This window comes from Cyclopterus lumpus, chromosome 24 (assembly GCF_009769545.1).
Source record: "Cyclopterus lumpus isolate fCycLum1 chromosome 24, fCycLum1.pri, whole genome shotgun sequence".
NCBI lineage: Eukaryota > Metazoa > Chordata > Actinopteri > Perciformes > Cyclopteridae > Cyclopterus > Cyclopterus lumpus.
This window is the reverse complement of record NC_046989.1, coordinates 17,376,227-17,401,029: the sequence shown is the minus strand read 5'-3', so window position 1 is coordinate 17,401,029 and position 24,803 is coordinate 17,376,227. Positions and strand designations below refer to the sequence as shown.

Below are 24,803 nucleotides of genomic sequence, written 5' to 3'. Positions count from 1 at the left end.
GTGGATTGAACACATATGTGACAACAGAACAAAATGATCCTAGACTTGTATTACATTTTAAAAAGCTTGATGGCATCCGACTTAAAGATTATTATGTATACGTCTCAATCGAAATATAGTAACATATAAACAGCTTCGTTTTGATATTTTGATAGATACATGTATGAGAAGTTAAGTTTTTATTGCAGGTGATGCTGTAATTCTGTTCGAATTCTAATGAAGTGACAAAAGGCTGCACGAGCTGTAGAGTATGTTTACTTTTTTACTTGACGTCAAAGCGCCATCTTCTGTCTGCACGCAGAACAGTTTCTCCTTGAGGTAATGGTGCACTTCTGCCTCCTGTGGCCAACACAAATCTTACAACAACAAACCACAGACCCATTTGAATAATTTAAATGCCAATAACCACGATAGATCCTAATAACAAATAAAAAAAGGAAAACATTTAGAATTTAACAGACGAGCGCAACAGACATTTTGCTTGAGCAATCTTTATTGTACAAATCAAGTCGATAAAAATAATTTTCACAGCAACAACTCAAGTCACAGACTTTGGTTCCGCAGAATTTCTGGGACATAAATGTAAAAGTATAGAGACCCATCAATGTGATCAAATTACACAACAGTAAAGAAGAGAAACACATGTTTTTCTTGAGCATTTGAAACCGAATATGGCATTTTAAACACAACTTATATGACAACTCGTGAAGTCTTGCGTTGTCAGAGAACCAGGAAGCAGCGATGAACTGCACCGGCATCACCAACTGACCTTTAAATACTTCCTGTTAATCTAAACACTGAGCGTATGCTTAGAATACTGATAATACTGGTTCCGGGAGTGGTTCGGTTTTATGGGCTTCCACTGGCTGCACTAAGCTGCTAGGAGACACACAGTAGCCATTTTATCTCTGCAGGTCGTTTACATCCGTTGTAAACTGAAAGCTAGAGGCAGAGGAGAGATCTCCAAACCTCTCAAAATGTTACATGACAGAAATACGGCGTGCAAGTCAAAAATATTCAGAGACTTACACGTATTCCGGAGAGAGACTTTCCTGTTTTTTAGACTGATAAGATAGCGCCAAGACGAAAACAATATGTATTTGGGCATTTTAAGGTGAACTGTCCCTTTAAGTTGTGACCCGCATGCGTTACCATGGGACATGGGTCAGAAGGGGGCAGTTCCCAGAGTTTACACACAGTAACGGCCTTTTACCAAATAGTGCATAAACTACCATCTGAACGTCGACATGATCCTGCACACAACTTTAAGATGGCAACACTATCGGTTTCGAGGAGCTCTCATTCAGTAGCTCGCCGAGAACGTCATTCTCAGCTGGAAGGAATAATAGGAGAATGTTGAAATAGGCTTCCAGCACAGCACATGTCATGTCAATTCCAGCGGGAAAAAAAAGTGTACGAAAAGGCATTTCCTGGACTTTCTGGTGTGAGAAGTTACTGCAGCAAAGCAGGTGCCGTGCACGAGCAGGACGCTGTCTCTTTAAATTAGTGCTTTATTGGGCTATAAAGGCTCCTTTTGACTTTGAGAATTCACACGTACTCCAGCACTAACAGTACATAAAGAAAACATATGATACTTACAACATTTTCAGAATCTTGCAAAGACCCATAAAAAAACAATCTTGAAAAATACTGACTGTCTGGCGGGATGCTGTTTTTCATCAGTCCACTCCAGATATCCGCTTTCCTCCGAGAGGTCTCAAAGACGACCGTCACCCTCCTCGCTGGAAAAGAATAGATGGAGACATGTGATGGAAGCAATGAATCCTGAGCCTAGCAACGCCATCCCTCCTGTCTGCATCCCAGAATACATCAGTTGCAGCTTTTTGGGTTTGGGGTGTCTATTCGAGTGACAACGCTCCGATTGTGGGTCAGTGAAGTTCAAGTAAATCATTGGTCAAGTCAAGGTGCAGCTTCACACCTCTACTATCTTCATTCCCCAATTCATAAACATAAAATAATTTCAAGTTACTCCAGGGGACTTGTATTTTATGTTGATTGTGGTGTGCCCCCCCCCCCCCCCCCCCCGCATGGGTCTGACTCAGTCCTGGTTCTAGCAATCCTCTAGTCCCCCTTTTTTCCTTATCTGATATTTAAGTGACGTGAGCCTTGACAAAAAAAGAATGGTCTTAAAGTGGCGGCGTCAAACCTGAGCTCGGATCCCTCCACGTCTTCGATGGTGTCAGGCAGCGGCTTATTGGCTGTCTCGGGCAGCAGCAGGGTCAGGGCGGAGCCCAGCAGAGGGCAGAGCCCGTACAGAACCATGGGGGCCTGCGGACTGATGCCCTTCAGGAGGTACATCATGGGAGCCAGAACCCCTCCGACCCGAGCACACATGGAGCCCATGCCGATCCCGTTCTGTCTGTGGGAGACGCACAAACCGGGTCAGAGCCTCAAAAGGTGAAGCAACGTCTCATCTATTCTCTGGCATTGGCCTGTGCATCCCGCACATCTACATCAGCTGTACCGGAGGCCTCCCCTCATTTTGCCGGGGGCCCGAGCCCTTAAGTGAGCCTATGTAGTGTGATTTAGAATATAGGCTTCATTTTGGTTTTATAAAACCTTGCATTGCATCGTTTTTTTTCCCTGGGAACACCCAGCGAAGTGTTTGGGAGGGAAACGCTCACCTGATAACGGTGGGGAACACCTCTGCTGAGTAGACGTAAATGATGGAGAGGGACGCCGTGATGCCAAACTTCCCGATCATGGCCAGCACCGTTTTGACGACGGACAGCTCTGGAGGAGAGGTTAAAGAGAAGTGAGGGGCGGGGGGGGGAGAGGTTCTCACTCACGGTTAAAACTTATAGCACCGCTGTTAATGACGGACTCTCTGTAGCCAGGTAAAACACCATGGCTCCCATCAGTTTGTGGCACAGAAACCATTTGAAAAACCAAGAAGTGTAGATTATCTTTTTTTTTTACCGTCAAGCCAAAAAAACACATTGAATCGTTGGCATATCTAATTATATATTTTTTTTAACTATGTTGCAGTTAGCACACCATTCTGCAACTGCTTTACGCACGCTGATTTTTATGTATAGTGTATAATTGTGTGGGGCCTCCAGTTTATACATGAAGAGATTAGTATATAAAAAAGAAAAATTCCATTTACTCCTGACTGTAAAGTAAGCCACCATAAACCTATATAAAAGTCTGAGTCACGCAAAAAGAAAGGTCATAGCGCCTAGCACTAACAGATAGAGTATTTTGTTAGCTGGACTCTGTTTGGACCGTCTGCGAGGAGGTCGACAGGAAGTGTGTCCATACACACCACTGGGGATGAAGATGGTCAGCAGGCAGGCCATGCCGCCCACGGCCAGGAAAGCTAGCTGGGAGAGCTTGCGTGAGCGGTTCAGGGTGAACAGGGTGATGGTGCGCGCCGGCATCTCCACCAGGCCAAAGATCATCTGGGTCAGGTAGATGTTCATTCCAAAGTCAGAAATGTTAAGGGACAGGCCGTAGTACACAAATATGTTGGTGAACCTGAGACGGGGGACGGGGGGAGTAGAAATATAGCGTCAATTCTGGAGGGCGCCGTGTGGGATATTTAGGACATGAAAAATTCAAAATGAAGTTTGGGTGTTTTTCAAGTTTACTCATAGTCAGTGTGTACCTGCAGTAGATGACGGTCCACACGCCCTTAGTTTGGAGAAACACTTATCCTTCAATGCTCTTGCCAAAACAACAAGACGCAGAAATTTCACCTCACAGCGGTAGACCAGCACCCCCCCCATGGAGTCCGGTGGCTCCGAGTGCATAGGCAACAGCATCCAGTTCCCAAAATATCTTAAATATAGTCTCCGCTTAAACTGATATTAATTGTATTAAGCGGACCTTCATTTTATGTGTCTAACATACGTTTTGCTGCTGCCACAGTGGTCCACTGCTTCTCACCTGTGTTGGTACTCATGTCTGATCCGCCAAACTTGGGGCTGACCATCATCTACTGCAGGTAATATACCGACTATGAGTAAGTACATCCTAAAACCCCACTTAAAAACACCCACATTTATCCCTTAAAAAAAACAACTCCACGGCACTTTTCTGGATTCTACCACCGCGTGGCACTTAAGTAAGGCGATCCCAACTCCTCCTCATGGTGGCTTTAATATTAGGTGAGAGAGACCATGTTGTGCTCCTTCGCTTCACACAAGGTGGAAACAACAAGCTACACAAACAGGTAGTGCAGTAGAGAACATGTCCTACAAGTGGATTGTGGGTGCCTGAGGATATTTAGGTTGAGAGGTACTCAGACAAGACATTTATGGTCCTGCAGGCTTCTGCTGTCTGAGACAGTGATGCAGCTAGTCCGGATGCTTTCTCTGGTACTGTAGAAGGTGAGGTCAGTTGAGGTCATCGCAAAATGGGCACACCCAAAGACCTGCTTCTCCCGCACAGCAGCGAGTCGATGAGGAGGGAGGGAGGAAGGGAGGAAAGCGGGGTGGCGTCGGTCTTACGAAAGTCAACTGACATCCCCTTCGTCTTGTCGCTGTTGATGTTGTTTACCCAGCAGCGTTGCGTCATCCGCAAACTTGGAGATTATGATTGTTTGGCACATCCCTGGTGGGGGTTCGAGTGAGGTGGGGAGATGGGGTTCGTGACACTTCCAGACTTCCAGGTGTGCGTGTCGTTCAAAGCAACTTATACTTTTATTACATTTGTTAAAAACATATTTTTAAATGTATGTATTTATTTATTTCTGTATTATTTTCCCTTTGCATTTCTCCCACCATTTATTTCCCCAAACTTATTTCTGTGTTCTTTTCGTGACACATGTTTTGATGCATTCCTTCTTCTTTATGCATTACTCTGTCTTTAGATGTCAGCACAAAGATTCTGTTATGTTTCATGTAGAATGCTTAGTTAAGTAATGTTACACTTTATGCTTCTCTTCTTTCATCTCTGGTGTGTCAAGTCTTTCGCTTGAATTAATAATACATCTATTTGAGTGTGGTTTGTCTCAGTGATAAAGGGAACTGTCCTTGAAAATGAAATGTGGTGTGCGGCATAACCTTTAATTTATGAATGCTGCTGCTCAGCCATTCTTTTTTCCTTGATTTGTGAGACCAGTTTGAAATATTGCTCGGGAGGAATGAGCTTTAACAAGAGGTGGCAAAGAGAAATATGCTGGGAAGACAAGGATGCGTCTTCATATCCAGATATACTGTATATTCCGACATGAAGAAAAAGGGAATGCTCTGCTCATACTCACCAGAGATAAAAAACAATCAAAGAATGCTTCCTCATTTTGGGGGTTCGAACGAGGTCTAGGAAGGAGTGTTTTTTCTTTATCCCCGTTTTCTCTTCAACGTCATGGTCCTGGAGAAACAGCGAATAAGATCGTCAGCAACAGACTTTGGAGGCAGGTTGAAAAGGAGGCCGAGCGCTACTGTTTGAGTAGTTTGCACGTGTTAATGATGATGACATTCATGCAAAGTAATAATGGTTGCTTCAGAGTGATACTGGAGTACCTATATCATAAAGTTAGTGCACTCTCACCGCTACTAAAGCAAAGGGAACTATTCAGTTCTGTGCAGCAATAATCAATGAAGTGATCTGCAAATCAAGATTTTGATATTGTTTACAAATGCCACATTTTGCTCGCTTGTCTTTGTGTCATTTCAGCCCAATCACCAGTGTCGTAACGCCACGTCGTAACGCCACGTCGTAACGCCACGTCGTAACGCCACGTCGTAACGCCACGTCGTAACGGCACGTCGTAACGCACGTCGCAACGCACGCCACGTCGCAACGCACGTCGCAACGCACGTCGCAACGCACGTCGCAACGCACGTCGCAACGCACGTCGCAACGCACGTCGCAACGCACGCCACGTCGTAACGCACGCCACGTCGTAACGCACGCCACGTCGTAACGCACGCCACGTCGTAACGCACGCCACGTCGTAACGCACGCCACGTCGTAACGCCACGTCGTAACGCCACGTCGTAACGCCACGTCGTAACGCCACGTCGTAACGCCACGTCGTAACGCCACGTCGTAACGCCGCCTTGTAACGCCGCCTTGTAACGCCGCCTTGTAACGCCGCCTTGTAACGCCGCCTCGTAACCCCGCCTCGTAACGCCGCCTCGTAACCCCGCGTCGTAACGCCGCGTCGTAACGCCGCGCCGTAACGCCGCGTCGTAACGCCGCGTCGTAATGTCGCGTCGTAACGTTGCGTCGTAACGTTGCGACGTAACGCCGCGTCGTAACGCATGTCCCAACGTAACGCAGCGACGTAACGCCACGACGTAACGCCGCGACGTAACGCCGCGACGTAACGCCGCGACGTAACGCCGCGACGTAACGCCACGACACCAGTCTAAATATCTATAGACTAGAAAATAATAAAACATTTTGCATTTCTACCTGCCACAGATTCAAATCTTTTCTGAGGGGCCTCCCATTCATCTGCGCCGCTTTCCGGATCAGTTCCCATGCTTCCTCTTTTCTGTCATTGGCCATTAACCAGCGAGCTGATTTTGGCAACACCCTAAAAATGTAAAGGCACATTTTTGTCAGCGGTTGTCTATGATTTGTTATTATGGATATTATGGAGCGTATATGATATAAATTCAACTGGAGAGTCCATCTCCTCTATTTGAAGGAATTGTTATTCATGCTCAACGAAAACATCAAAGAGGTGAGAGATGCCTACTTTACAGGCATCATCAGTGACAACACATAGAATCCTAGGTTCCTGATCAATACCATCGACCATCTTGTAAACCCTGCCAATCCTGCTGCATCTGCCTCCTCCCCAGAAGATTGAGAACGCTTTTTGTCTTTCTTTGTTGACACAATCAATAACATTCTATCCAATTAAAGAAATGCTATCACTTCTCCTGACTGATCAGTCTACTGTCCGACTCTCTTGTCTGAGTTCATCTCAATCTCCTAATGAATATATTATCTCCCATATGCACATATCCTACTGCCCTTTAGATGTAATCCCCTCCAAATTCCTTTAAGAGGTCCTGCCTAATGTGGGCCCCAGCCTACTCATAACTATTCATCTCTAAGTAACCTCTTGCTATGTTCCTGTTGGTTTGAGGATGGCCAGCGCCCCAAAAGAAAACCTGCTTAACCAGATGACTCCAAACCTAATTAGAAACTCATTGCACAGCAGTTCCTTGAGGTCATTGCAAGACAAAATAGTATCAATAAATTCCAATCCGGCTTTCATCCCCATCATAGCACAGAAACAGCACTACTAAGAGTGACAATGAAAACAGTACACACTGCTGCCCACTCACCAGATGTAAAAGATGAAGAGGAAACCGGGTGCTGAGATAGCCAGCTGCAGTTTACGCCAGTCTCTTATGAGGTACGCCACTCCAGCCAGAAGAATGTAGCCAAAGCCGAAGAAGTAGTCAGTGATTATACCTGCCAACATCCGCTGCTTAGATCCCGTCCATTCTGTGCCTGGATGAGACACAAACAGGAAACGTGAATTACATACAATAATACTTATACGTACTTATAATAACTTGAGAAACTACATTACTATTCAATCGACAACGACGACTACAAACATCTGATTGCTTTGACTTTCCATGAGACACTGACCGAGGACAAAGGCATTCATGATGACACCAGAGACGGATGTTCCAACCACAAAGCGAAGGGCAATGTAGACGTAGACATTAGGGGCAAAAGCAGCCCCAACCCCAAAGACAGCCTGGATAGCCAGGTTGACGAGAATGATGATCCTGCGACCATACCTGGAACGAGACAAGACATTTCAATACTTGAAACTTGTACTGATGCATAATTATAAGACAGCGCGTGATGAAGTAATTCAGAGGGCTTATCGTGGGAGAAAGTAAAGAGTCATGTCATTTGTTTTAATAGTGCTCTGAGGATGGATGTGATCAAACTTACTTATCGGCTAAGCTCCCAAAAACAACAGCTCCTACGAGAAGGCCAAACATGTATATGGAGGAGCCCATGTTGTTCAGGCTTGCATTATCACAAACCAGGTCCCACTGCAAGAAGCACAGAAATATGAGATTCTGTATATTCATGATACCCAGAGGGTAACTCCTATTCATTTTCCATTTGTTTCCCTGTCTCAGGTATCACCAGGGCCCACTTTAATAACACAGACCCTCCACATTCCTCAGCTGCATGGAGTCCTCATGGTAAACACATCAGGTGAAAACGTAGATATGCGGTGAATTAAAATCCTGAATTGAGAGGCTGCCAGGCAGCCGGTTGGTTTTTCCATTCACCTCAGTTACTGTGGTGCTTTGGAAGGTCTCTGTGCTGTACTCCCAGCCCCCCTGGCAGCTCCCAGTAGGGTGTCCATTGCCAAGAGCTACAGCACCGCTGTGGTTCAAGGGAGCCGCGCAGGACAGCTCATGCCGGCCATCAAGGGCGACCAGATGGCTGAAGTTGAAGTTCGAAGAGGCCGGAGTCCCCGCCGAGGGCCACGAGTAGCGGCATAAATGCGGGGGGACGGCCCCAGTGAAGACGGAGACCAACATGTGGAACGCCAGAAAGATCTGAGGCAGACAGATCCACACAAACAAGATCTTCTGGAACTTCCCGAAGCCTCCAATGAGACAGAGAATGTCATCGAAGTTCATTTTTCCTGAAGATGCACACTCAGATTCAGAAAGTCCAAAAAAGGTCCTAAAATGGAGCTGCCCAAAGATGCACAAGCAGACAGAGGCAGCGGGGGTGGAATGAATGTCGGCACCGCGCTGATGATTAACAGGTGGAGCGGGTGTGCAGTCACACCGGTGTTGTGCTGCAGTGTGAGTGCAACCTTTGGCTATCTGCTGTGCGTCTGCCTGAGAGTGACTCTCATGGGAGCGATGGCAGTGAACTAAAGCAGGAGGGAGGGTGTCTGCTCTCTGTGGGAGGAGCTCTGTCACTCCCTCTTCTCACTGAAAAAGTTGTGGCAGGTTTTGTTCTTATTCAACCCGTGTGGACTGTGAGCCAAGAGTTTGTGAGCCAAGAGTTTGTGGCGATCTCTCGGATGCCCGGATCGTTCGCTACCAGAAGCGTGACAAATCAATAAATAAAAACGGTTACTGCCCTCACAATTGTGTGTGTGTTGCCCTCTTTGGTGCCTGCCCGAGACTCGAAACTGTTACATAGATAAATACAGCAGGGAGGGATTATTATGATGCCCCCATCACCAGCTCCCATGTCTCTTCTCTGCCTTATCAGGTCATTTGTTGACATGAGCTACAGTTGCATAGTTTGACCTCGGCGGGGGGCCTCCCACTATTCCGTGGCTCAAAGCCGACAGCGCTCTCAAAACCAGACAACGAAATCTGGAACAGAGCTCCCGGGGTAATCTGAGAGGGCCGACATTCGGCATTCTTAGAGGAGTTGTGGGGCTCCGCGTTCCCGTCTCACACTGTGAGCGGTCCACATGGGGTGCTATTCACGGGTTTGTATTTCCAAAGCAAGAACACATCAGAGAAGAGTAGAGTTTAGGAGAAATTCACCCAGGCAACTCGAAAACAAGACAGTTTGGTCTCACAACAATACAGTTCAATCAGGAGAGACCAGTCAGATGAAGAAAGGATATATTTTTATTGTTAACAGATGATATGAAATGATGAAGTCTCAGAGTCTTTGGCACTTGGACTCTACAGGGAGATTTATAATTGAGGGCCGACGCCCCGACCAGCAACGAGATAGATCCCCCCGTGGAGTGCAGACCTGGTGGTGATGAGCTGATAGAAGGATGAGTTGATGAAGCTGATGGATCCGCGAAGACTGGGTGGAGATTGGGAGGTGGAGGGGTGCGTAATAGCAACATGAATGAACTGAAGGTAGAGAGAGACAGTCATATTTAAATGTGACAGCAGCAAGATGATTGGTTAACCATGTCAGTGTTTCCGTGTGCTTATTGGATAGAGGGAACCAGCTGATCTGCGCAGCTGGTGTCATGATTGACGGCGCCAAACGATGACAGCGATTTCCTCTCTAATCAAATCTGAAATTAGAGGTTAATTGTTTGATGAAAGGGGATTTTCTAGAGCTTTTATTTTGAAATTCAAGATCAGAATGTCCTATCGCACACTATCACATGCAAACAGTATTTGAAGGGAAACAATATTTTCCATTGTGTAAATACTTAATACCTAATATCGACAGCATGCCACCTTGGAAGGTACCTCTTCCAATATCAGTACATTTTTCACTCATTTAGTTTAATTCGTTAATGTATCTGTAGATTTACAGACGTATTGACATATTGAATTTGACATTTCCTATCACGTTCACCGGAGGTTTCTTACACGCTCATGCCTCGAACATACGCATACCGGAAAAAACTGTGCGGACTGGCTTGACTGTGTTTTTGGAAGTGGAGGCTGGCTTGACCGCAGGGTATTAGGTTTGAATATTAGGACTGTATCAAGCAGGTCCAATGTAGTTTAAGACTATTGACATTTTAATTAATTACATTAATAGATACATAGATATAATTATTAAGTATTATGGTATGGATAAATATAGAAGCATAGTATATTTTTATCAAACAATCAATGGATAAAGTGTTAAAACTATAGTGATTCCTCTTTGGAGTAACCATAACAGCATCAGGGAGTTTTAACATGGCAGCAAAAGAGCAAGAAGAAATGTCTTGAAGTGCTCTAAATGCAATTAAGATAATTACTTTAATTTAATTTTTAATGTCCTCCAGCCCATTGCGTTGTATGGTAGTAAAGTACAGGGTCAGCACAGCTTTACCGAAACACCCTGCCGTATCTTTGAATGCTGAATTCAGAGAAAAAACAATTATAACGCAATATTCAAAAAAGCAGATGACAACGTTCTCTGGCCCAAAAAAGAGATTGTGAATTGGCAAAAATATCTCTCGTCTGTCAGAGATAGAAAGCAGCGACAGATCATGAACCCAGAGCACGCTCCGTGACCGCAAACTGGCGAGTGAATGAAAAAAAAAATCATGGCAACCAATAGAAAACAGAAAATATCCTTAGAGCCTGCCAGCCCCCCCATCCAGGACGAATACAGGAAACACCACTGCAGACCCTCCACACTCTGGACACCACCTGTTTGGTAGGCGCGACAGTACACGGCCTTCCTAAACAAGTCACTCTGACGGACACTTAAACATCAGTTACATAGCAATCCATCCAACAGGTGTAGAGATATTTTACACCTGAAAATCAAATAATGGTTGATATATTATCACCAGAACTCTCAAATATCAGTATTCGCCTCATCTAGTATTGGTTGGGCTCTTATTGTTGGTAGTACAAGCAGTCAATAGCAGGCATTGGAGGTAATACAAAAAACACAGATATAAGCGGGTTTCATTCTGGTCTGCTCATGTGATCGCCCCAAAGGGGCGTCGGCTGTACGTGGACGGAGGGTGGAGGGCTGAGAGGGACCTCTTTACTCAGTGTAAATAATAATGGAATGTGGCCTCAAACACATGTCTGTGAGCATTAAGTGGGACCATACAGCTGAGGAACCGCATTAAACAAACAACATACAGTGGGTGCATTTACACATCCAAACTCCACCTCTTTTTCTTTTTTTTGTTGTCCATTAAAAAGAATGAACCAGACTGTGTGTTCTTTGCCGAGTGCTACGTAGCGGTCTGTCACGCATGGCTCACATTTAACCGTAAACGTAAACCAGATAAGCGTGCGCCGAGGTTCGGCCAACTCAGAATAAACACACGTGGGCAGGACTTGAAGGCCCTGGAGTGGCCCGGCAGTTATGAAGACAAATATTTCCCCTCTGGATCAGTAAGGCGGGGGCAACAAGGTGTGTTTGGAGAGGAGACAGAGGGCTGCTTTGTCCCCCTTCTCCGACAGGTCAGAACTCCCAATCTCTACCCCCCTTATTCCTCTCTCTCCCTCTGCCAGTCTTCCTCCCTAAATCCCACCTTCCAGCTCCCCTCGTCCCCCTGCGCCCTCCGGGAGCTCACACAGACCTTCTCACTTAAGAGATGCTATCGCTTCTCTGCCGTTCCCTCCTGCTCATCCTTGCTCAACAGGTAAGAAGAGCATTCCCTTTACTTTTTTTCTATTTTCACACTATAGACTGGGGATTTTGATTGGACAAACAAAAACAAAACTGGAATGCTTTAGTTTTCTCAGTACCAGGGCACCATCTGAATTTGCCTTTTCTTAATTAGACTCTTGGAATATATCTAGTTGAATAAATGTTCTGAAATAATAATCAGTTAGCCATTTGTTCTAAATTGTATTGGGCTCAAAGTTGGTCTTTTTAGAGAGGAAAAGGGGAGCAAAGGTCTTTGTATTTAAAGCTCCCATGGACTCATTTTCACACCATGAAATGAGCTCATTCAGTAAACCTGGCAGACAGGCTTCAGATTTTTGGCATAGCCTGCAGTGACCCTTGAGCAGCAGTCAGTGGAATTGGAGCACAAGTGGCACCGTGCAGAGATTGCATCATAGCGAATAGCAAGCAAACAAGATTTATAGGACTGAACGACGACAATATTCATAAGCTGTCGGGCTGTCACCGCTCCGAGCTATCTGTCATTTTCCACATTTTAAATTTCTTGCTCCATGTGCAGTTGGGCTGAAGGTTTAACACATGGCTGTGTTATACGAGATGAAACGCTTTAATTACAAGCTACAAAAGAGCATCATATCCTCTGAGGTAGTGGTGAAAAGGGAGAAGCTGGGATTGTAGTCGATTGGGCTTAAAGGGCAAAGTGTGTGCAGGTTTTGGCGTCAACTAGTGGGGAGTTGGCAGATTGCAACTAACTGAAACTCTAGCGTGCCACGTGAGCGGGCGAACTACGGCGGGCCGATTGGAAAAATAAACGTGAAAACTCAAAATGGCCTTATTTAGAACAAGCGTTTGGTTTGTCCACTATGGGTTACCGTAGAACTTGCTCCGTATATATATATATATATATATATATATATATATATGTACGGCTCATTCTAAGCTAACGGCCACAGTACTCCTACACACTGGTACTTTTAAAATGGCTCAAACAAAAGTGAATAGTGCATGGGAGGGGGGAGACACTATTTTCAGCAGCAGATTAATCCACAGTCAGCATTTAAGTGAGCATTTGGGACAGCAGGACTGTGTGAGAGGCACAGAGTCAAAAATAAACTGCAGTGTGTGTTCATGTTAATGAAGGAACATGTCACCCAGTGCAACAGTGCAGCTCATTGATGCGTTTTTAATAGTTTCTGGACAGCAATGGAGCTCTATGGCTCAGTTGAAGGAGATTCATCAGGATTTGAAATTATGGTTTGGGTCTTTTTCTTTTCTTTTCAAAGAGACAAGTTTCCAGGTGCAACTTTGACACATCATGTAGATTTATCCATCCACCTTTCGGCCTTTTAGTTTTTTGGCAGTTCTTTCTTGGTATACAAGCAATAGGCTTGATTTTAGTCAGAGGAATGATAGAAAAAGGACGGAACAATGTCAGCTTAAATTATTATGTATGCAGACTTGATACAATAACCTTGTACATACATGTGATGTGTAACTGTAACTATGAATATCCAACAGAGAGCAAAATGTCTTACTCTTGTCCAAAGTGTTGAACAGACAAACAGAAAGGCAGATTGACTGACGTTCAATGTTCAATGAGTGCATTGATGAATGCAACGCTGTTCTTGCTGCATACCGAGCGCCCCGCTCTGCAAGGCGAACATAAAAAAAGATGGCACCGAGGTGCGTGGGTGTGCTGAGCAGAAGTGTTCCGAACGAGTCACAAACAGGAGGTGAAGAGTTTGGAATGTCACTTTTAGCACGTTTGATACGATTTCCAAAGCCGCAGGATGCTTCAGCTCCCATTGGTGTTTTGCAAATCATCAAACCAGGCTCCAGTAAAATAAAAAGAAGAAAGAAATTATTAACAGATCTCTACCCTCTTTCTCCCACAGTGCTTCAGCTGGGCTCAGAACAATGGGCAGCTGGCTCCTCGAGATGGGCGGGCTGCGGTCGAGAGGCGGCAATTCTGCCAGTGGCCCTGCAAGTGTCGGCAAAGACCCAATTGCGCCCCGGGGGTGAGCTCCGTCCTGGACGGGTGCGGCTGCTGCAAGAGCTGCGCAAGGCAGATCCGAGAGCCGTGCAACGAGAAGGACGTCTGCGACCCGCACAAGAGCATGTACTGCGACTTCTCGGCTGACCGGCCGAGATACGAGGTCGGAGTGTGCGCATGTGAGTTGCTCTCATCTTTTCCCAAGCTAGTCAAAGTTATGCAAGTTATTTTTTTTATTTGATATAATGTACATCTAGGCAACAGATACTTGAAATGCGCATCTGATATATTGAAACAACAGCTGTAGCCTTCTTAAAGTTTCAGACCTCTAGAAGCAAAAGCGACGCAATCCCCATAGACTCCAATGTTAAAATGCCCAACTTTGTCAATGTATAAATTAATGTATACACATTGCAAAACCTTTATTTACTTTCATTGTATGAATTAGTACATGTTTGTATATAAATTAATGCCATAAATGTGAACATTCAGTTTGTCAACATAATTGTGTGATTAAGTCATGGATCGTCGCAAAAAGACCCGAAATGAAGTTACACAACGTTTAAGATTCACAGTAACATCATCAAGAGTGAGAGATTGACATCTTCCCCTCATTCCTTCAGACCTGATGGCAGTGGGTTGCGACCTGAATGGGGCCCACTATGAGAACGGAGAGGGTTTCCAGCCCAGCCCCCTCTATAAGTGCACATGCATTGCTGGAGCCATCGGCTGCACCCCCGCTTTCATCCAGAAGCCTGCTGCTCTCTTGGGCCCGGCCCCGCTGATGGGCAACATGCCAGCCGGCCTTCGCAGTGGCCAGAGCGTAAAGAAGCACCAGCAGGACACAACCTACATGTCAGGTGTGTGTTTATGGAGTAAACCAGTGAGTCTGGCCTGGAATGCTCATTGCATGTCCGAGTTTGCTGGTTGGGAAGAGGGAAAAGGGGAGTGGGCATTTCATTACCCTGGCGGTGTGAAGAGTGAGCGCCTCACTCCGAGAAACAGAAAGATGGATGGTTCAAGTTATGAGCAGCAGGAGGGAAGACTTAACGTTTTGTATTAAAAGCCCCGTACATTCCGCTTTTATGTACCAGTGCAGTTGCTTTGCTTTGCATGAAACTCTTGCAGAAACATATCTATATCATGATCTATTGTGGAAACAAATACAATTTCTCACTGTGGAAGGAAACTGAAATATAATTTCAGCTCTGCTAAATACCCTTTTATATTCTACTCCTTAAATTGTACAGCTTTAAAAAGGGATATGCAATTGGCGGGTGAGGTATTTGGGGCCTAATCACTGCTCAGCAGAACGGTGGCACACAGACTAGTTCTTTGCGCTGGGGTGTTGTTGACACAGTGCCCTTTAACTGTAATACTGAAAGCTTACAGGGATCCTCCTTTAGCCTGGAAGAAGAACTGTCTGATCCAGACCACCCCCTGGAGCCCCTGCTCCAAAACCTGCGGCCTGGGCATCTCTGTGCGCGTCAACAACGACAACGGCAAGTGCGAGATGAGGAAGGACCGACGCCTGTGTCTGCTGCGGCCGTGTGAGAAGAGCGTGATGAGGAGCGTCAAGGTGACAACTTTGTCAAATTTTATTAAAGTTACTAAATTAAAAGATAGAAAATCCAACACATATACTAATACAAAAATAATTGTCTCCCCCAACCTGCCTCTCTTACTCAGGTGCCAAAGGGAAAGACATGCCGGCCTAAATTCCAAGCAAAGAAAGCGGAGAAGCTGACACTCTCGGGCTGCACCAGCACCAAGAAGTTCAAGCCCACGTACTGCGGTGTCTGTACGGACAAGCGCTGCTGTGTCCCCAACAAGTCGAGCATGATCAAGGTCAACTTCACTTGCAAGGCGGGCTCTAACACACAGTGGAAGATGCAGTGGATCTCGTCCTGCGTGTGCCAGAGGAAGTGCAACGACCCAGGCGACATGTTCTCTGACCTGCGGTTACTCTAACGGATCCAACCAGGACGCGGGCCGTGACCCCTGCTGTGGCCGACTAACGGCAGACACGCATGCATACTCTGCTCATTACGTTCGCCTCAGCAGCGGCGACGTGCCTCCAGAAGTCTCACAGAGAAGACTGAAAACTACAAAACCTCTTTTCATAAGGACGAGTGGCTCATTGAATAAAGGAAGATTTCTAGTTATGATAAAAGCTTTTATGAACCCTATCTTCAGGACATCTATATGCAATAACAACGAGGACTATGGTCGCTGTAACAGCAGATGTTGACGCCTTAACAGAACCTCGTGATACCACGGCCAGGGAACCAAGAAATGGCAAATCATGTCACAGTACAGATTGAGTTGTTGTTGTTGTTCCTGCTTCCCCCCCCCACTCCCACTGACAGAGAACATTTTAATTTGGTTATAAATCAGACAATATTGATACATAACTTATAAAAAGGTATATACAAAAGATTTGGTTGTGTGAAGTCCTTATAAAAACATCATCTTTGCCTTAGAAGAAGAAGAAGTTCCTAAGATTTACAACCGAGCGGACCTTCATGTGGCGATGCCGAGTCTGGGTGCGTCGGGCACGAGTCTCCCCTTGGTGGCATCCAGCTGGTGGTACTCTTCAATCAGCGAGCTGAGAGAGCCCAAGGCCTCTGAGAAGAAGCTCTGCTCCATCCCTTCTACGTGCAGGTAGTGGTGTAGGTGAGCCTTGAAAAGACAGTTATAAAGTCAGAGAAAGCTTTTTTGATCGGATTCCTCTCACTCTTCATTTATATATATCCAAAACCAATGTCCACCACGAGAAGCTACAGTATCGTCAATCTGCTTAAACTGTTAAACCAATTGTGCAAAAACTATGGAGTAATGATAGTGTTACTTATCATTAAACTATGATAAGTAATGAAGGAAAGCAAACTTGAGATCAACACATTCAACAAGACGTACCGAATAAATACTTGATAGTTTTACTTGATAAATCAGATATCCCTTGGCTCAATCCTATCTTGGTAAAAAAAACAACAACCATACAATAATGTTGCACCTTCTTCCTGTAGAGCTTGGTGAAACGTTCCCTCAGCTCCATGAACGTGGGCTTCACACAGGTGTTGTTGGCCAGGGCCAGCAGGGAGTGGGAGTGGCCGACAGGAGGCACCGAACACAGGCCCGTCTTCCAGCCCTCCTGGTTCCACGAGACAAAGGGCAGTGAGGGCTTCAGTCTAGAGCAGAGATGAGAATGACGCGTCAGACGCAAGGAAGGAGCTGCAGGAAATGGAGAGGGGTTAGCCAGTGTTCATGGAGCACCTCAGGACATTCTACATTTCTGTGATTGACAACCAACCAGATGTCTCAGTGATGGTGTTTTAGGGCCATTGTAGGAAAAGAAAGAAAAAAAGAAAAATCACAGAGCCACAGGAAGCCATATTCTAAGAATAAACAGAGATTAAAGAATACTTGGATATTCTCTGAGATATGAATGGTAATTTTACAAGAACAAACTCACAAATCTATGAGAAAAAAAGAAAGAAATATTCTCTCAGATTATGAAGTCATAAGGTTGCGAGGAAACCATTTGAAATTCTCTAATAATTAGGTAATAAAATGGCGTTTCCTCCAATTCCCAATTGTAGAGCTGTTCATAATGATTCATCCGTCCACAAATGTGTCAGTGTTTAGTTTCGTTAACACTTCCAAAGTTAATGGTAAAAGCATCCCGATGAAATATAGATGCTGCGTAATGTGTCTAGTGACAATGTATGCCCCTCAAGAGTCTTTTGGTGGGGTATATTTTGGGGCTTTTCCTCCCCCTCCTTTTAAACCATGGTTACGCACAAATACGTGCTCTTGAATGGACCAGTCATGAATCACCGCCGTCAGGGCTGAATGGGGGCACTATTTAGAACCCATCAGGGTTGCGCTGCGGGAGGACGGCTGCTCTGACCTCTCGATGTTCCTGCGGAGGTCAGACACCTGCACGTTGCCCCTGACCATGAGGGCGCAGGCCAGGTAGAGGCAGCGCTTCGGGTCGGCTCGGATCAGCTGGTGGTCTTTACTGAAGGCGTCGCTGAACATCTGATCCAGTCTAGAGGGCACAGGTAGAGAAGACAGAGAGAAGAAGTAAAAATATATGCTTTGTCATATTGCACATTTGGTTTTTCACATTTGTCGACCTTGTTGAAACACAGCAGCTGAAAAAAAACACGTTGTGTACAAAAGCTGTGCCTTTGGTAAAGAGGACAGAAACTAGCTCGACAGTAAATGGCAGCAAAATGCAGGTAAGACTTTCCCACTGCGCTGAAATAAAACAACATGAATTGGGTAAACTAAATATTTTGTTAATTGCTTTCAAGGAGAGGCGGGTGGTTTTTCGTTGGGGGAGCCGCACCCCGAGGCAAAGGTGGGGAATACAGTAACACTAGTCTCTATTTACTGGTTGTAGCGGGTGAAAGGGCGGAGGAGGGATTTCAGGTAGACTTGAGTGAGACCCGGGGGCCAAGGGGGCAATATTTGAGAGAGGGGAATTTTTGTACCTTTATTTGTCCAGGAAAGTTCTGCTGAGCATGCAAGATATTTTGTAAGCAACACCCTCCTCTGCATTCATACACACATTCCCCCTCTGGGGGTTTTCCCAGGACCACCGCCACTCTTTTAGACTTATGAGCAGACGAGGTCTCACACAAGGCCACTTTCATTGCGGTTGTTGTTGGGGGAGCAGGTGGGAGGGTTATATGATCGTTCATGTTGTCATTTCACATCTAAATTAATTAGACATCTTTCCTAATTCAATATCTACGGAGCAGCGCCACAATTCATACTTGATGACATCACAAAGAAATGAGTTTTAGCACTCTGGTTTTTGGATTTGAGACTTATTCATGTTTACTAATATTCTTGGACTCTCTTAGACCAAAGGAATAACATGTATAACAATGGGTGTAGTTCCCCTTTAAGTCCTAGCACTATATTACCAGCATTGTTTCATCATGTTTCACACTCCCAATCCGTGAGGGGAGAAGGTGGGGGGAGAGGGCGGTTTTCTACTCATTCATCACAACAGCCAACATGTGTAGAACGGGGGTGGTGGAGTTCATGTGAGCTCAATACCCGGGATTCAAAAAAACAACTGAGGTAAAACATTGGTGCTGTGACAGCCAGAGAGCAGACCTTCTGGTGGGGACACTGACATCAGCCAGTGTGTAGAGAGGGGTCAGGCTGGGCACCAGGTAGTGCAGACGAGGGAAGGGGACCAGGTTCATGGCGATCTCGTTCAGGTCCATGTTGAGGGAGCCGTCGAAACGAGCTGAACTGGAATCGAAGGTGACGCATAGCATTTATAATGACACAGAAAGATGGATTAAGTGATTTGGCAGGAAAAAGCGTTTTGGCTCCCAATGTAATAACTAAATCCGATTAGACTTAAGGGTGCGTCCGATTGACCTCCATACTTATAGTAGTTATTGTCCTCTCCTGGCTGCCGGTGCGTCAAAGTGGGTTTAAGGGGTATTTGTAAAGAGCAACTGAGAGATGTGGAGTAAAGCATGCAATGTGTTATTAATAAAGCATGCAATGTGTTATTAATAAATTACTATTCTGCTTCTTTTTTGACCCGCCTGTTCAAACCGGCAGTCTTCTCCTTTTCAGAATCAAGCATCAAAGGTCAGAGGGTGACGATACTGATATTTAAGGGTTTATAAATAAATGGACCTGACATATATAAATAAATGGATGAAACATAAATACATGAGGAAACAAAGACAGATGCTTCCATAGGACACACAGGTTTAGTGAGTGGTTCGATGTGCTCAAAGAAAAAGTGAATCATATGTTTACAGTTTTCAGATCTGAGCCCGAGGTTAGTGTCTAAAACATTCTACTATGCCGTCTGTTCAACGGTGAGCTTTTTGTTTGTGTTCTGCTAATAATTTGATTTTTGATGATTATAGGCTGATCATATGCAGAGTCAATCAGCTGTTTATGAACAACAACAATATGAAGATACATTTGCCTGGAACTTTTGATGGATACAATTAAGACACTGGGAGCACTCACTGATATACTAGGACACATAACAACTATTATTATATTTTGCTTATCGTAGCACCATTTTGAAAATGTCTAACATAAAAACAACACCAGTGCTAAAAGCGTGGCAGCGTGTCCTGTGGTGAAACAAACATTGTGAGACAGGGGTCGTCTGTGTATGAGCAGACAGAAATACTATACCTGGTAATATTGAGCAGCAGGTTAGCCACGATATTATTCATGGCATCGAAGGGCTTCTCCGCCCCGCTGAGCCCGCCCTGCCCGGAGATGACGGCGCTGTCCCTCTTGATCGCCGACCCTGGCTTCCCACCGTGAGACATCTGCCTGATCTTGTTCACAATGTCAACCAGCGACTGGAGGAGGAGAAACGACTGCTAGTCAGTTTTTTGACCGTGTACATGCTGCAGCGATTCGTGCAGGAAGAGGCGGACAGTGAAACACACTTGGTTTTCGACAGGCAGGACACAGTCGGCGTGCTCCGTGAGCTCCCTCATGGCCAGGACACTGTTGTAGGGGGAGGTGACGACGTCGTCCTCCGCAGACGGATAGATGGAGGAGACGATGCGGCACACCTCGGGGAACTCCTCCTCTAGCAGGCCCAGCACCCTGGTCCCCAGACCGGAACCCGTACCTCAAAGTCAGAATTGGCACATTAACTTTCTGCTGGAACCAGACTGCCTCAGTGCCACGTAAACCAGAAACCTGGTGTCTGGTAATAGTGTGGAATACTGTACAAACCAGATTTTCCCAGCTCAATTTCGCCCAGAGAAAGCACGTTTTCCTGGGCATACGCTAAGTAATTTGTACAACAGAAGATAATGTACACACAGAAAATACACAAATAATAAAATCAGGAAGCAGAGTCTTTTATCATCTCTATGTTATATCTGCATGCGAAAGATTGGATTTACAAACGCATCGAATGTCTAAAGATTACCGATTACAAAATAAAGGCCTGTTGTGTCCTCGTCTCACCTCCTCCCATAGAGTGAATGAGAAAAAAGCACTGCAGACAGTCGCAGTGTTCTGCTGCCTTCCTCAGCTTGTCCACGATCTGCTCCCTGTAGGCTGAGCCATAAGTCATGTGTCCGACTGCCCTGCAGAGAAAGAAGAAGCATTTTAACGTTGTAAAAACAACGCTTTGGTTTTATGAAGCAAGAATGGGCTGCAGTTTTCTCAATGTGGTGGTAGATAGTCCTGAGTGAATGGGTTTATCCGACAGAGAGAGACAAAGTTAAGACTTAAAAAACATTTGTCACACATTTTGAGTTGGTGTGATAGCTGCAGGATCAAAGTTGTTTGTAATGTAATGTGTAATGTAAAGTAGTTACAATGCATGTGAACTTCAGAATGAGAGGCTGGACCAGGCCTTTGTTGAGGGGGAAATGGATACGCTGCGATAATCACGGCTCTGACATAACTCAGCCACAACACATGTCTCTCTGTGTACTGCCTTTCACTCTGCTGCAAAGTCCTCTCCCGGTGTTTAAACAAGTCTGCTTGGCATAAGCATGTTGTTGCAAAGAGGCATTGCTTCTTTTTAACAATGGCTGTCGGCCTAAAACACACAGAGGGAGTATTTGCACCGGCCCTGACCATTCCTCCAAATTAGGCTACGTAGGCTTGAGTAGGGGTTAATGGGGAGTGGGCGGACATCACCCACTTGTTGAGACTACTAAACTTCAAGCTTCAAGAAAATTAAATGGTAATCCAGTTTCATTGACTCAATCCCCGAACACCACACCATTACAACTGTCTGTGTTCTGTGGTTTAAACGATTGTGGAACAAGTCAAATTATGGTTCGCAACAGTTGCTGCCGAACACATGAGCCCCCGTGGGCAGAAGCCCCGTCTCTCACCAGTTATTGCCTGAACCTGACACGTCTGTGAGGAGCTGAGTGCTGTCGAACACTTCTCTCAATGGGCCCTGCAGGATCTCGTTGACCACACCCTCTTCCATGTCCACCAGCACTGCCTGCGGATTCAAATATGCACGTATGAGGCCCGCACATAGATTCCGTTGCCATTATACGCTGAGCGCATGCCTTTGACACTCTGGCATCATTCCACAACTCCTCTTCGTATTCTTAACCGATGTGTGCCAAACCTGAAACCTAAATTCTTTCACACTGTTTTTCTAGTAATGAGCCAAAACTCACCCTGGCCTTCAGACGCTGGATTCGCCCACCAATCCCACAGGCTCCCCCACCACTTTCACTGAAAAAAGAACACCAAAGATAACAGGGCTACATTCTGACCACAGCTGGGAGGCTAATGTCTCAACCCATGTAGCCGTTACTCAGTAAAAGAAGGTGTGATTACCTTGAGTCCACGTTTCGGAAAAAGCTACCGAGTGCCTCATCATACAATCCATTCTGAATATGGGGGAAAAGAAGAGGATGTTAGGGATGTTCTTACAAGTCGAATGTCGGCCATCAACATATCGGTTTAAAGAGTTCAGGGCATAACAACAATGAGCTTCCCTCAAAGGTTAGTTCAGGTTTTATTATATGCATATGTTGTGTTTTCTGTAGTTATGGCCATCCTTCCTGTCTGTCTGACTTCGTGACAGCAATGATGTTGTGTTCCAGGTTCTCAACAATTATTTTAGTGAGTACAGCAGCACTGCTTGTCCTGTGCATCTGATTACAGGTACTTCATTAGATGGACAATGCCGTGTGATAAATCCTACAGAAATATTTATTTGCTGTGTGTATAGTTGGAGGAGGTATTTGTGAATGTCCCAGTTACTGATAGGAACAAAGGCCACAAAAACTACAAAAAGGACCCATGTTGTAATACACTGTAAATTACTTTTTTGTTTTTTGTCTGTATAATCGAACAGATATATGTATGAAAGTGTGTATGCATAGCCTGTGTATTTGTAGGTGTGTGCGTTTATATGTAGATCTCTCTAATAGTTGGAATTCAAAGGGTGCTTTATTGTAAGCCAATGTAATGCAAGATGCCAGTGTGCCGTCCATGAGATTGTGTTTGACTTAGTTAAATGAGAGCTCATTCGTGCGCGTGCGTTACTTACTTTATTGACATGGGCGTGTTCTCGCAAAGCAAGATCCCAGAACCTGCAGCCGACCTGGTTGCCACACTGGCCCACTGGAGAACACGGGTTACAACAACGTTTAGTCAGCGCAGCTCTGGGGAACGTTACTGCGCGTCAAACCACTCGTTCGCTCAGCGGCAGGTAAACCAACTCAACAAACTAAGAGCTTATATATGCGAGTTACGGCCGCTCAGCTAGCAGCGGGGCTACCGTAGCTACACAGGAGGTGACAGCTAAGCTAGCTGTTAGCTCGTAGCCTAGGTGCTAACGTCCACTAACTAACGTTACGTCTTGTACTCACCCTGGACAACAATGGACTGTGTCATGGTGGCAGCAACACGCAGAGCCCTTTCTACCGCTGGGCTCAGGCATACTTCATGTCAGCATTTCACCATAACTGTCCATAAAGACGACTTTTTTTTAGAAGACTTTCAAACGTTACGTGTCTCGCGCCTCCACTTGTGTTTGGTCGACGGCTGATGACGTGTTACCATGGAAACGGCGTATTTGGCGACGCAGAGCGTAAGCTGCGGTTTTCAATTAATATTCATTAATCACTTACTCATCTCTTTGGCTCATGCATATTTAAATAATGAATATGTATTATGACATATTAATTGAGTCTCCACAGGTTTCTGTACAGCAATATATGGAAAGCGATATAACATTAGTAGCAGCCTCTTTAGAAAACAGCACACAATATAATGTAGAATTGTAACCTAATAAAAGGCAATAAATCAAATTCAAATGTCTAAAGCGTGTTTATAATAAATAGTTTGGCTGCTTTATTTTCCACATACTTTATTTTCCACAAACACTAGTATTCATTGGAACCTATTTGTTCCTGTCCTCCACTATGATTCCAAATAATTTCTGGTATAACAGGAGAGAACAAAATAGTTTTGATTCTAGCCAATCATGCACCAGAAAGTATTTATATTTAAACAGAAATACAAGTTTATGTAATTACTATTTCTACATCACAGAATATACAGTTATTGGGATCAATGTTGAAACTTTGGCTAAAGCATTCTCCTGAAGAATATTTATCTTTGTATACTTTGAAATAAACCTCTTTTGCTTTTGGAGGTAAAGGTAACTTTGCAGAGGTTGATCCATCATTTACTTAATGGAGAATGACAAAATGTGAGGAATGCATGAGGAATAAAACACTTGCAAAGAGACTACGGATCACTTTGTTTGGGGAAATCTTAGTTGAGAAATCATGTCCTTCAGTCATCGGTGAGGGGAGATTGCAAGGGGGCAACCATACGAGAAGTATGCTTCTAATAACCTCAATATTCTGTTTACGGTTGCACTGGAAATAACAATTCATCGGCTGCAGAATTCTTCAAAAGTTAAGATGTTGCGGTAATTTTTGAACCAAAAAAGTCACAACATAGAAGAAAATCAATACCGCCAATCTTAAAAAAGATAAATAACCCTGGGAAGCAATACAAAACGCAGTCGTTATTTCCAAAACAGAACTTTAATATTAGATCTTTAAGGGTTCCATTTCTAGTCAAAGTCAATGGCCTGCCGGCCATCACCTTCATAATCTTTTGCCATGATAGCTTTCTTTATAGAATAAGGTTTTCTTTTCCAAATGTCAGTTTAAGTTGTTGATTTTCTTTGTTAGATTTGGAAAGGAATGAGCGGAATGAATAGACCTTGCAATATCTCTAATTGACCATCTGTCTCTTCTTGATTTGCTTCATTCGTTTTGTTCCATAC

At 44.8% G+C, this 24,803-nt stretch overlaps 3 protein-coding genes across 4 annotated transcripts; 1 reads left to right on the top strand and 2 right to left on the bottom strand.

Annotated features, from left to right (window-relative positions):
- Positions 1–1,633: 1,633 nt before the first annotated feature.
- Positions 1,634–8,609, bottom strand: si:dkey-119m7.4 (uncharacterized protein LOC560629 homolog). The gene is made up of 10 exons (XM_034528081.1): positions 8,253–8,609; positions 7,903–8,006; positions 7,588–7,742; positions 7,275–7,443; positions 6,388–6,511; positions 5,231–5,337; positions 3,290–3,501; positions 2,646–2,754; positions 2,168–2,380; positions 1,634–1,742 (listed from the first exon to the last, which is right to left on the bottom strand). Exons 1-10 carry the CDS (start codon positions 8,607–8,609, stop codon positions 1,718–1,720), a joined length of 1,575 nt encoding a protein of 524 aa, XP_034383972.1. The 3' UTR covers positions 1,634–1,717.
- A 943-nt stretch (positions 8,610–9,552) lies between these two features.
- On the bottom strand, positions 9,553–23,563 carry tube1 (tubulin, epsilon 1). 2 transcript variants are annotated; one of them, XM_034528084.1, is made up of 13 exons: positions 23,371–23,563; positions 23,049–23,122; positions 22,331–22,383; positions 22,168–22,225; positions 21,868–21,983; positions 20,984–21,105; positions 20,452–20,639; positions 20,189–20,361; positions 19,130–19,270; positions 17,907–18,047; positions 17,010–17,184; positions 16,515–16,675; positions 9,553–9,806 (listed from the first exon to the last, which is right to left on the bottom strand). In XM_034528084.1, the coding sequence occupies exons 1-12, from the start codon at positions 23,393–23,395 to the stop codon at positions 16,517–16,519; spliced, it is 1,425 nt and encodes a 474-aa protein (XP_034383975.1). In that variant the 5' UTR covers positions 23,396–23,563; the 3' UTR covers positions 9,553–9,806; positions 16,515–16,516. The 2 variants fall into 2 exon arrangements, with proteins under 2 accessions (XP_034383975.1, XP_034383974.1); XM_034528083.1 differs by lacking the exon at positions 9,553–9,806 and having other exon boundaries at positions 13,284–16,675; positions 23,371–23,561.
- Positions 11,931–15,964, top strand: ccn6 (cellular communication network factor 6). The gene is made up of 5 exons (XM_034528085.1): positions 11,931–12,013; positions 13,896–14,172; positions 14,617–14,853; positions 15,379–15,572; positions 15,683–15,964. The coding sequence occupies exons 1-5, from the start codon at positions 11,966–11,968 to the stop codon at positions 15,962–15,964; spliced, it is 1,038 nt and encodes a 345-aa protein (XP_034383976.1). The 5' UTR covers positions 11,931–11,965.
- Positions 23,564–24,803: the final 1,240 nt, after the last annotated feature.